This window comes from Galeopterus variegatus, unplaced genomic scaffold, assembly GCF_000696425.1.
Source record: "Galeopterus variegatus unplaced genomic scaffold, G_variegatus-3.0.2 Scaffold9518, whole genome shotgun sequence".
Classification (NCBI taxonomy): domain Eukaryota; kingdom Metazoa; phylum Chordata; class Mammalia; order Dermoptera; family Cynocephalidae; genus Galeopterus; species Galeopterus variegatus.
The window spans coordinates 77,488-91,130 of record NW_007735629.1 but is presented as its reverse complement, the minus strand read 5'-3'; the positions used below and the strand labels follow the sequence as shown (position 1 = coordinate 91,130).

General features: G+C 45.0%; 1 protein-coding gene across 1 annotated transcript in view; it reads right to left on the bottom strand.

The window, feature by feature from the left end:
• The window catches only part of TTC13 (tetratricopeptide repeat domain 13), a 25,801-nt gene extending 12,699 nt beyond the window's left edge, over nucleotides 1-13,102 (bottom strand). The window contains exon 1 of the mRNA XM_008593682.1: nucleotides 12,916-13,102. Coding sequence (XP_008591904.1) covers nucleotides 12,916-12,924 — 9 coding nt within the window. The 5' untranslated portion in view covers nucleotides 12,925-13,102. The remainder of the gene's footprint in view (nucleotides 1-12,915) is intronic.
• Between the last annotated feature and the right edge of the window lie 541 nt (nucleotides 13,103-13,643).

The following is a 13,643-nucleotide window of genomic DNA, read 5'->3' as shown; positions in this document are numbered from 1 at the left end:
TGTTGCTCCCGCACCTCGCTCAGCCAGTGAGCGGGAACCAGTCTGTATGTGGGATCCGAACCCTCGACAGGAGCGCCTCCACACTCCCAAGCGGCGCACTGTAGCAATGCGCCACCAGGCCAGCCCTACTTAGTAGTTTTCTTCCCAAAAGAGGAAAAAAGGAATTTCTTCTGTAGTTCAGCTCTGAAATCACATCATCTCCAACGATTAAAAGCTAACTTTTATGCAGACTGGATAGTCACACACACAAAACCTGGATAGCTTACTATTATTACTTTAAGAAAACGGTAGAACAAACACATTTCACTCAAAAAGAGGATAAGGAGGGCCGGCCCGGTGGCGCACTGCTATAGTGCACCGCTTGGGAAGCGTGGCGGCGCTCCCGCCGAGGGTTCGNGGAAAAAAAAAAAAAAAAAAAAAAAAAAAAGGATAAGGAGCATCTCTGCACACCCCACTCCCTGCTCTGAACCCTTCTGTGCCTCTCCCCCCAGGCCAGCCTCACCCCCTGCAGAAGCCCCTCCTCTGAGCGCCTAGTTAGGTGAGCGCTACGTGGCATCTCTGCCCACGTGACCACTCTGTCCGGACCTCAGGTCATAAGCCCCTTTAAGATCTGTTTAAACTCACCTGCACCTGATCCACGTCCATCTATGTAGACAGGTCTATCTACAAGAATTATACATGAGCCCCCCACACACACACACCCACACAGCAGTGTAATGCACACTCCCTTCCAAGGGCTATAAATTTCAGTTTGGCCAAACGGTCATAGTAAGTCTTGCTAAAGTATGTCATATACACAGCAAATATCATGTGTGACATATTTTTCAGTGAATATTAATATACGCAGTACATGTCACAACTGCATATTTTAATGCTAAATATTGCTCTCATGTGTTAGGTCAGTGGTGCCACTCGGTCCACAGTTTTCCAGTCATTTCACCCATGCTTAAAGACACCACGTACCTATGTAGGAAAACACAATAGGCATTAAGGGAGTGTTAACATTTACGAGTAATAAAATAACAGGAAAAAATATCTGAGATTCAACTAAGCCAGTGACAACAGAGGGAGAAATAAAATCACACTCAGTTCTGCCCGCTGCTCAAGTACCTCTGGGCGATCTGGTTCCAAGGTAATTACTCGGCTCAGTTCGAACAGAGCAAGCTCAGCGTTCTTAATGTCCTTGAAAAGGCATTACTTAGTATGAGACACGCTGTGACTCGAAACCAGGTGGGAAAGATTTTCTGAAAAAACTAATAACTTAGTAATGAGATAACCAGTTGTTTAGAAATAAATACTAACTTCACTTCAGTCATGACATTACAATTATTTAACTCACTCAAGTCTACCTACCCACTGGCTACCCATCGCAAGTGCCAGAGGCGGCAGGATATCGTCTAAATTTAACCTGTTTAAACACTGAATCAACAAATTTCAAGGGATGACTGACCATGAGGTCACCAGCGTGTGAAACGATGCTGGCCAGCACCTGCAGAAGTCTAGGTAAGTTCTCATTAACACCTGCACGCAACTCTCACATCAGAAACGCATGTGCACCTTTTACTAAAGATAGAAGCAAGTTTTGTGTCATGACACGAAATTTAAAAAGAACAGAACTAGAAGGAAGCAGTTTATCTCTGAACTTTTCCGGGGCAACTGCCACCGTCACTCGCCGACACGACGAATTTCATATTGTTTTGTCCTTAACATGTCCACCACGCCCAGCCCTGAATTCATTCTCAGTCCCGTGTCTCAGAACTATACGAATCTTACAGAACATTTCTCCAACAGACAGCACCAGCTGAGGACAATGTTTTTGAATTTTAATATTTTTAATAAATTTTAATCATAATATGAAATTAAAATGTTAAAGACTTGAATATTTCTAATGCAAAAGTTACAAAAGTGTTATTTCTACCTCTGAGCACAATATCATGTGAATATTTTTAGTATACAATAAGACAATAGAAAAACTTCGTGGACCGTGCGCTAGACTAAAACTCCGGAGAGCTGCACTTAGCCCATTTCATGAATTACTACATAATCTCAGGAAAGTCTTCATTTTTATGCCACGGTGCCTTAGTTTGCGTAAAATACTCTCACTGCGACCTTCCTCCTGCCTGTCTCAGAGAAATACCGGAAACGGCTTAATTACAGCTCAAAGATATTACTCCTATCTGTGAAAAGTATAAAACATAACGAATAAAAAAATTTCACACACTAAAAAAAACCTTTTGGGTCTGGCTGGTTGGCTCAGTTGGTTGGAGCACAGCCTTGTAACGCCAAGGTCAAGGCCGCCAAAAATTAATTAATTAATTAATTAAAAATTTAAAAAGCCCTTTTGTTCTTCCATCTGACATTTAACAACTGTGAAGGGAACTCAAATTCTCAGTCCCACCGCACTGTCGATGCCTCGTCTCTGCTTCCACCAGTGACTGTTTCTTAGGAATGCAGCGAAGGGCCCGTGCTTTGCTCGGTCTATGTCCTGTTCATCAAGGCTGACTTCAGAAGACCCTGGTGGAAGCCCCCAGTCTGTGGCTCGTAGCCGTGTGACCTCGAGCGAGTCGTCTGTGGCTGTCTGCTCTCTGTGAACTGCAGCGCTGCCCTCCCTGCCCCCTCGGAGCTAGAAAGCAGGGAGTTCTAGGAGAAGCCTGGTCTGCATCGGGGCACGTGGGCGCAAAGGCGACGGTGACTATCCCATACTCACATGTAGTCCCTTCTTTCCATAGGCTATCCCTCGGCCATAAATTGCACTAACCAGATCAGGCTCCTCCTAGCCAGACCAAAACAGAAACATGTCAAAAACTATAAACAAAACAAAACAAAAAATCATTTCTGCTTACAGCATGTTGATGCCGTGGGTGGCACCTCTACGTCTTTATGCTACGGCCACGGGTGAGTCGACACGCAGTCCCCAACCTGGCCGGTCTGTGTTCTTAAAGCTCATTTGAATGGGACGTGACTAGAGTTTTGCACTGAAAAAATAACAACACGAGGAGAAGGGAAGTTATCCCACGAGTTATCCCATGTAGAATGTAATCCTCTCGACAGCCCCATGACTGGCAGCATCTGCGACTGTGGGCACAGAGGACAAAACAGAGGCTCCGAAGTGCAGAGCTGTGATAAAGGGTCGGGCACCACCTCTTCCTAGTCTGTTTCTACTCACATATCCACGAAGAGTCTGGAAAGGAAAGGACCCCCAGCGCCACCACAGCGAGGCACATGGAGTCCACCCCACGTCTGCAGGAGGTCAAGCCAATCCTTTGTACCAACGGGTGGGAATTAAAAACCAGACCTTTTCTGCAACCTGCTTGCTCTTTCCCTTTATTTTCTAGTCCAGATGGAACTCCTATCAGGCCCAAGGACAAAGCACCTGAGGTCCCTGGCCATCAAGTCCCTATGCACAGGTTAGCGGGATGGGTTGTCCCAAGTGCTGAGTGAACAAAATACCTCTGGTCTACACTCAGCCTCTGAAATGTCTACCTCTTCTCTGAACTCTCAGCTATACATTTAAGGAAGAAAAGTAAACGGCCTCTGGCTGTGAGGTCCTGGGTGAAATGCTTAACACGGCTGAAGAACTTAACAGAACTGCTCTGGACTAGGTGCCTGATAGACTGGTCCACTGTAGAGTTCCACATCTGAGCCAGTGTTGCAGAAAAGAACACGGCAACTTCAACGATGAGAAAAATGGAAAAAATAACGGAGAAGATGCCATGCGTTTAACTTTTTTTTTAAAAAAAGCCTACTTAAGCCTGCTTTAGGACCTCCATATGCAGTGGTCGATGGGCACATTGCTGGCACAACCCAGACAGTGGGCTGTCCACACAGTGTATGAAAAACTGCACAAATTCAACTAAGCAACTCCAGGGTTCCAGCTTCTCGGACCATCAGAGGATCTCGGACTAACAAAGACAGTCAACATCTTGGCATTTGTCACAGGCAAGAAAAACCAAAAACCAAAGTAACCAGAGCGAGGTGCTCCTGTCTCTTCAGATGAGGGTGCATGTCCCGTGGTCTACCACGGGCCACCCACAGCTGCACGTGACATCACCTGCTTTATTACTTCGGTTACCACCCGAGCCCCCACACGGTTTTGGACTTGTGACTTGGACTTACGTGTATCTGGTCTCAAAGCTATCCATGCTATTTAAGGGCAAGAAGGACCCGGTGGGGGCTCCAGAGGAGTGCAGTTTCATCGTACAAATAATACTTATACAGTATGAGACTGTGTGGGCTGTTGCGTGCACAGGAAAAAACTCTCCAAAATACTGATAGGGCCGGCCGGGTAGCTCAGTTGGTTAGAGCATGGTGTTGACCCCCACACCGGCCAGCCACTGAAAAAAAAGAAAGAAAGAAACGAAATACTGACAGTAACTTACTCTGGGGAATGGGATCACTAGATATGTTCCCACTGTGCTTACTACACTGCTGTATTCCTTTGAATTGCTTAAAACAAATCTGCATTCATTTATAATCAGGAGAAAAAGATGTTTTAAGTAACACGTTTCATTACAGAAAATTTTCAAAATGAAGAAAGGCATAAAAAAGAAAGAGTGAAGGTCACCCTAGAATGCTGCCACCTGGTGACACCACTTTAAACATTTAACTCCTTCCTGGCTTACAAAAAAGGCAGGGCAGGTGCTGAGGAGGCAGGACACAGGGAGAGGGAGCAGGAGGCTGCCTAGTGCCTCTGCACAGCAGCGACCCCGGCCGGAAGAACAGAGCCTGGCCAGGCCGGGGTGACAGCAAGCCCACAGAACTCATCTCTGGGCTGACAACACCTCCAGTGAGAAGCTACTGCTCAGATTTGCTGTGGTTCAAAATATGCAATCCAAGCAGCTTTCCTTCCAGCTGAGAAAATGTTTATTCCAGATAACCAGGAGGTGAACCAGAAAAAGGTGTAAGTAGCTATTCTATCAAGGTGACTGGCATCCCCTGAACCCAGCAGCCAGGCTGCCCTGCAGACATCCTCCTGTCTCCCCAGCTCACCCCCAGGTCGTCTCCTGGACCGACAGGCACCACCCTGCACAACGTGGCCACTCTCACCTGGCTCCCGCACGGCCACCTAGCCCGTCAATCCCCACCCGCCCGCCCAGAGCCAGCCTTCTAGCACTGAAGCCCAAGCACGTCAGCCCCAGCACCTGCAACGGTGCCATGTTAACTTGCACTTCCTCTCCAAGCTGACACCGAAACTCTTTTTCCACAGCAACCCAGTACACACACAGCCACGTGCGTAACCTCCACACGTATCAGAAAACACTTCCACTAAGTCATACCCATACCTAGCGTCACGATGCACACGTGATCTGCTATTTCCTAGTCCCATGCACTTCATCTTTTAAGAAGTGCTAGCCTTGACTGGCCAGTTAATTTCAGAACCCCCTAAAAGGCAGCAATCCACAATTCCAGAAACATGGAGGCAACATCTAAGTGCTTCTGCAGAAAGGACGGACCACTTTCCTGCTCAGCCTCATCTCCCCCCCTCACCTCCACACTCTAGAAATCAGAACTGTTTAATAATTCCCTATGGAGGAGACTTCCAGTCAAGTAGCAGAATAGACGATCCCCAGCGTCACTCTCTCCCACCAATCAACCAAATTTACGACTATAAAAATGTAACATCAGCCAAGCTGGGGCCGCTGGAGCTCAGGGGAAGAGGAGGAGAGACCTACGGAGTTCATGAAGGTGGGAGAAGCCATGAAGAGAGAAAGAAAAAGCTGCTCTCAGTGTTTCAGGCCGCGGCCACTTTAATGCTGGAGCACAGGAGCAGGAGCTGGCAGAAGCCGCAGCTGTGCCCTTCAGATGGAGTTACTTGGAGGTGGCAGGGGAGAAGAGGGCCTTGGTTGCCCCCAGGACAGCAATAGGGATCCTGTGGACCCACATAGGAGCGAGGAACCAGAACAGCTGAAAAAGAGGAGCCACTCAGAGGCTGGTGGCTCAACGCAGGGGACTGGTGCAGGACCTGTCCCATGGGAAGAGTTTGCAGCACGGGCAGTGGGGGAGATGGGAACACCAGGAGAACACAGCAAGGACAGCCGATCTGTCCCCCAATCAGTGCAGGACCACTCAGAGGAGACTGGTTGGGAATGCAGAATTGCATGGGGTACAGTTTGGTTAAAAAAACTCAGGCCCAGATCAAGAGTTTCTACATCCACCGGGTCTCTGGAGATTCGGAAGAACCTATATGGTCAACCATTAAACCCTGAGCTGCATAAAAAGCCTTCCCAAGGGGAAACAGCAGCAAAGCAGCAATTTAGCTAAGCCACATAGCCCAAGTACTGGTCCCACAGGAAGTTCCCCCAGGTTAGAAGCAAGCAAAGGACAAAAACTTAGTTCCAGCCCAGGCACACCATGAATGCCTTGGGGCCCACCAGGGGACATGAGGCATGGAGCCAGGGACAGGACCCCTGCCCACAACCACACATACCGCCACTCAGGAACCTGAGGACTGGAGCCAAGGACTGGACCCCACTCCCACATACAGGCACACCACCAATGCCTTAGGGCCTGTCCGGGAACCTGGGGCATGGAGACAGGGACAAGACCCCCCCTCCCACAACCAGGCACACTGAGCCAGCACCTCGGGGCCCGCCCAGGGACACAGGGTAAGGAGCTGAGACCAGACCCCCCTCCCACAACCAGGCACACTGTGCCAGTGCCTTGGGATCCACTCGGCAACCCATGGCATAGAACTGGGAATCAGACACTCTCCACAACCAGGCACACTGCCAGCACCACGGAGCAGTCCAAAAACATCTCCTCCATGTGGTTGGCCCACCATAGCTACCACGATAACCATGGCTTCCTCAAAGGCAGCTAGATGCCACAAACACCACACAGATGGTCCACAGCCACTGGAGTGCATTGGCACAAGGAGAGTCACCAGCAGAGATAAAGAAAAGAAGAGGGTGTCTCTCTCCACAAAGCCCACTCCAGAGTGACAGAAGAAGCATCTGCTCTATGATAGTATTGGGGGACCTGATCACATCTCTCAGCACTGGACAGATCATGTAGGCTACAAATCAACAGAGTAACCATTATTCTTTCAGAAGGAGAGAAGAAACCTAGAGTTATCAGAGGTGGGATGGGGGAGGAAGAAGGGGATAGGGAGAGATTGGACAAGGGGCATAAAGAGTAAGTACGATTTGTAACAATATATGTGCTAGCAATATTGATTTGATCAACATATCTCAATGTTAAACCCCAAAATATGTATCATCAATTTTGATTCAATAAAAATTAAAATAAAAAAATAATAAAAATAAAAAATAATTCCCTGTGTACCATCTGCCCTCCTCCCAGCCCAGGGCATCAGCACCCCCCACCACCCCACTGCTTCTGCACCCAGGAAATTCCTTCTCTCCTTTAAGCCTCAGCTCAGACACCACTTCTTCTCCGACTCCTTCCAGACTCCTCTGGAAAATAAACATGTTCCTTCTCCCTTGTTCCCGCTGTACATTGTGTGGATGTCAGTCCCTCATTCAACAACTTTCACTCAGGGCTACTGTCTGCCACATTGGGTTCCATGTGCCGGGAACACCACGCAAAGCCCAGCACAGAACCACAAATGTGACATTACATTTTGCACAAGCACCAGAACAGTGAGTGGCGCTTTCAGAACATGCACAAAGACCTAAACCAGGTTCACAAGGACTCCCTAAGGACGCGATGGCAGGGCCAAGATCAGCAGGAACAGAGCAGGCAGGAATCCCAGAGTGGCTGGTCCAGGCAGAGAGGAGACTGTGCAAAGACAAGGCTGGAGAGCGGGGGAGGGACCGGGCACATGTGTGCAGGGTGTGTTCAGAATGGGCATGAGGACAGAAGCCAGGACACAATGCCGCTTTGGTCATCGGGCAGACAATGGTGTCGTGGGTGTGGCCCGCACCACAGGAGAAGGGCTGGACCCGAGATGCAGATGAGGCAGGCGGGAGAGCTTGGTGACAATAAGCAGCCAACCGCTGGGGGGAGCACGGGGACTCACGCTTCCACACACAAGGCGGTGCCTGGCTCTGAGCTGGGCACCCCTGGAATACGCGTGGGTGGGTGTGTGCAGGGATGGGGGAGCAGGAGGTCGACTGGGAACCCCTGGAGCTGAGGGCCTTTCCGACAGCACGGTGGATACAGCTCCATGAAGGTGATTCTCTTGCTATGTCATTTTGCATTCACATGCTTGTGACTCTGCTGGAATACACCCCTCTGAGGACACGTCTTCTCATTTTTATGTTTGCAGCACCCAGCACGATGCCTGGCACACAAGCCTTAACACGTGACAGTGATTATTCAGCAACAAACACTAACCATATATTAGGCAGCTAGGAAAATCTTAATGAATACTCAAGGCTATCAGAACAAGGTCAGCTTCTCCAGGGGGATGCAAGCAGGGTGCCATGGTTAGAAGCCAGGCTAGAAACAGATGGGGAAAGGCCAGGCCCGCGTTCCAGAAAGGCAAAGCTCACGAAGGACACACCATGCAGGGAGTCTCCACCTACCATGGCTGTGACATTTTTATAGCAACATAAACATTAAAAAAAACAGCCATTCAAAAGTTTCTAACAGTTGAAATATCAAACACTGACAACCTCCGGAATCCAGTGGTCACTGTCCTGGCTTCTGGATGTGACACGTACCCCCACGCTGCCCCACGCACCATCCTCCCGGGGTCTGATCATCACTGCAGCACTGAACTTGTTACCGTGCACATCTCTAAAGCATTTAGGTTCTCTCTATTCAATTTACTCTTTCTTATTAGAATTTTTTTCCAACAGCATAGAAGGACGTGTAATTATTGTGGCTCTTACTACATTCATAGTCTAGTACTAAGTGGTCCTAAATTTAAATAATAGATTTTTATTACTTTTTAAAATTGATACAACTTTATTCAGTTATGTTTATATTTTATAAAGCTTTTAGAATTTTAAATGAGTTAAATAAAAACTATGATTTCAATCTTCCAATTTTACTTACAAGCAACTGCAAAATCATGGTAGAATAAAGTAGTTACCTTAATGGAGTCGCGTCCACTTATATGTCTCAATTCTTAAAAAAAAGTTTAAAGTATTATCCTCATTCGATTACTTATACAAGGGTACTACAAAAACTTCATGGAAAAACAGAACTAAAAGATAACATGAATCTTTCCATGAAGTTTTTGAAGTGTCCTCATGTAGTGTAGACATTAAATTTTACAGATATTTATTTTCCCCCAGAAGGCTGGGGTTTTTTTGTTTTGTTTTTTTTATTTATTTTCTTTTTTAATTTTAGCTTCTCAATGTAAGGCTGGGTTTTTTATTAAAACTGGAAAGTCACTGGATCCAAAGACAATTTTAAAAAGTCAGTGTGCAAGCAACGTAACAAAGATTAAATTTTGCCTAAGGGTAGACACATGTATTTACATAAAGGATGTTTTAAAAACTGTATGCAGAGGAATGTTTTCAAAGTTGTCTGCTAATGTAAAGTAAGAAGCAAAGTTCCTTGATGAATTCAAATCAGAACAGATGGCCTCAGAGCCACACAACTAACAGCAAAGGCCACACTGCCTCACAAACTTGCTGAAACATTTCTGTTACCCACGGGGGCCAAAGAGGCAGAGAAAGCAGGAAATGTTCTGCTCCTCAAGAACACAGTTATGGATACGCAGACACGTGTGGAAGTGTCTTCAGAGCACAGATGCGGGACAACACTAACTCAAAAGCTTTTAAAATCCAGAGTTTTCAGTGCGGACTGAACCTTGTAGCTGTGCTCAGTAATAAACCTTGCTGCCTGGGGAACATTTCGTTCCTTTATACGAACCACTGGGGATAAACATTCAAGTGAACACTTTGAAGCACCCAAGATTATGAAAATGTCTTGTACCCTCATGGTGCGGCTAAGACAACAGGGAGGTATAAAATCTTTACATCAGCAGGTCATTCTGGAATTTAAGGATCCCTTATATGTGATCTGAATTTCACATTAAATAATCTTATCGAAATAGTGACTCTAATAAAATCCAAGCCTCTGTGGTCCCATCTGTTGTCGGCTTTCTACAAATGAAATCAGATCCCACGCTCTGCTCTTTCACACTGGAGTTCGTGGGCTGTCTAAAAGGAAAGCTTTGTCAAGAGGTAATGAACTCGAGAAAACCAAAAAGTTTGTGTGGGAATAGTTAGCACTCTGCGGACCTGTTTAAGGATTTACTGTCTTAAAAACACAGAGTTTTTGCACAGGACCATCTGAAAGGTCCTGCAACGAACAGGTAAAAACATGTTCACACTGTACTGACAAAAACAATTCTCTAGCGATATCAGTTTGGTTTTAACTTGAAGAATGAAACACAGCACGGCAACATGTGGGTGTGCTTGCAGAAAAGCTTCACCACTAACGTGAAATACTGGATACGAAAACGCCTCGTTGGGGTAAAAATCCATTTCATTACCAGAAGAAACGTTATCACTGCATTTGCCAGTAAAAGAAAACAGAGCAATTAGATTCAAAGAATGATCGTACCTTTAAAATAGAATCTAAAGAGAGTGATTTATACAAATTATGATTCACGGTGAGAAACGGAGTTTTGTCAACTGGAGAAGCGACATTTGCTGCCACTTGTTTGTACAGTGTCTTGATGACACTGGCTATTGAGAACTTGAAGAAAGCAACAGAAAACTCTGGTTTAATAACTGTGTGCATCAATTTCAAACATGAAACCTAATATACAAAAGTTTTGTCCAGAAAAGCAGGATCAAGTTTCTTATTAAAATTTTTGAAAATAATTTTAGCGTTGAACATCGAATCTTTGTATTTTTCTATTTCTTATCATAATATAATACAAAGAAAATGTGACAAATTTTTGCCAAGCTCTATCTGGGTCCCTCTAAATCTGCTCCCACTTAACTCCAGCGAGCTGTGCAAAGATGACTTTCCATGTGTGTCATGATGTGGAAAAAGCTGGGAAGCCCTGAAAAAGGGTAAGAGAAATCGCCAAGAAAAGCACGTGCAGGGAAGCCGAGGGCACGCTCACTGCCATATAAAATCACATCATAAACGATTGCCCCATTCTCTCTTCTGCACTTCAACATCCTGCTGCTTCCACCCAGGCCCCAGCAGTAGCCTGAATCACTGGGAAAGCAGCTGACCTTACAATCCACACATTCTCAGAGAAAAATTCCTGGTTGAAAGCAACCCATATAGTATCACAAATTGATAAAATGCCATATCAAATTTCAATATATTACTATATTTTCTCTGCACTGAGAGAAAATCTGAACTACTTTCTGAATGCAACTGCAGGAGAAATATATTTTACAACTATAAATGGACAATTTAAAACCATATTATAGAGCCATTAAAACTATAAGATTGCAGAGAAACATTGAAAAACATTTCTAGTATAAAATCAAGTGAAAGAGCAATACAAAATAGTACAGATATTCAGATTACAAAACACAAATGCATGCTTTGAAAAGGCAATACAAAAAAATAATGTTAGAGTGGCAGAATGAGAAAATTTTTATTATTTAAAATTTTTCCTTTAACATTGTTATACTGCCTTCAATTACATGGTAATAATATTTTCAGAAAGTTGAATGAAATGATAATACATCTGCAAACTCCTAGTGTTTTCTGCTTGTTGGTTACCATAAATGAATTGATATTTGCTCCCGTAAATATATCAAAACCTCCTTTTCAACCCAAGGCCATGTGTTAACTGTGTAAAAGTGCTTGCTTACCTTTCATAACATTGCAACACTAAATAGAAAGGTAATTTTAAAAAACTATTTATAATCTACCCTGTGTACTTCGAATGCCACTGAGGAATATTTTTCTGTATAACCAACCAAATACACAGCTGATTGAATCTGAGGACTTCAAAGTAATAACTAAAAATATCTGGTCAGTTTTTTGAGAACACAGAATTATCAATATAATTAATCTTATCTTTTAAAAGGGAACACAAACGCAGAGCCAAAATTTCAAAATTAATATTTTAAAATTAAGTCGACCTGCTAGATTGTAAGATATCTGTTGGCTTTTACTATGACTAACACAGAAGAATATACCAGAATGGTACTTGGAGTAGCTAAAGTTTACTGAGCACTTACTACGTGCCAGGTGCTGGGTACTAAGTATTTATAGGATATTTCATTTAAACCAAAAAAGAATTTTTGCAGGGGGTGGTTATTATCCCCATAACCCAGGAGGTTAAATAACCCAGTAGGAGACAGCAGAGTAAATGAGAAACTGGGTATCTTTAACTCAAAAATCCATGTCTTCTTCACTGTACTTTACTGGACAGACATGTCAACAATCGATAAATGGCCAAGAACCTACAATGAAACCAGCTGAATAATGACACGAGACATAAGGCCAGGGACCCTGGGCTGCTACGGGTCCTTCGCAACTCTTGTACACGTATATTTACGTGCCTTAATTAGACTTCATCAGAGCCACCGGTCAATAAAGGCCCAGTGCTCCCATTGACGAGTCTAGTAACTATACTCTAAGGTAAGAAAAGAATCTGTGGGTGAAAACTAAGTTAAACATGCAGACCAACTCCTGTGGAAAACGGAGCTGGAATTTCAAGACTTTGCAGGGTCCACGTCTCAGGGAGACGGTGTGGTAGAGAGGAAAGTTGAGCCGAAGCTGATGTCTTTTTTAAACGTGCATTTGAACCCCATCTCGGTTGCCTGGTGGCTGGGAGACCATGAGCTTAACCTCATTAGAGTTCCTTTTCCTCGTTTACAATAAAGCAATCCCCCAAAGACGAAATGGAAGCAGGTCACGAGACCCGGCACCAAGAAAGTGCTCCGTCCACGCTGATTCCCTGTACTTTCTTGCACGAGCTTAAAACAGACGTGCCGCTGCAGCACGTCAGCCACGCGTCAGTTCGTATTGTCATGACTACAAACTTGAAATTACATAATTGAGAAGAAAAATTACCTGCAGCATCGTCGAAAAGTGCCTTATTGCTTCGTCGTAGAGGCCACTGCCGATCAACACATAAGCGATAGCTATGAGACAAAACACAAAAATATTAAAGGAAAGAACGAAGGAGCACAGACTAGAGTCAGAGACTGAATTCCTTGCTAAATCTCAAAAGGCAGCTCCAAGGACTGGAAGCAGTTGAAGAAAACGGAGGCGGTCACAGGATGTCACTGAATTCTTCCACTTCCACCAGTCAGCGCTTGCTCATCGGCCTGCCGGCTCCACCTGGATTTAAACTTCTGACGCCATCTATTAAACATCTGCCTACAAGTACTTACCTTTTTCCAAGCCCACCACTCACTTTCAAATCCCAAAGAACCTTTGTGATGTTTCCTATCTAAGTATCAAAAGAGCTAGCAACGGTATCGCTAGAATGATAGTCACATAACACGGCAACGTGATTTCACCGTGAGCGTCCTGAGAAATACCCACGGAGCATCAAAAGTCTCCACTCCTGGGAGTGCTGAATGCACCGCCAACTACCTGGTAGGAATGAAAACCGGGGCTCAGATGAAGCACACTACTCTGATGCTTAACTGTGGGTAATTCACACCCCTGCAACGGAATGAGTCTTTTTCCTACTTCTTCTATCCCAAATATAGCCAAAATACTGCTCAAAATATACACTGAAGATGACTAGTGTTTGGCCAAACTGTTTAGGAAAATAGTATTGTGAAATTAAG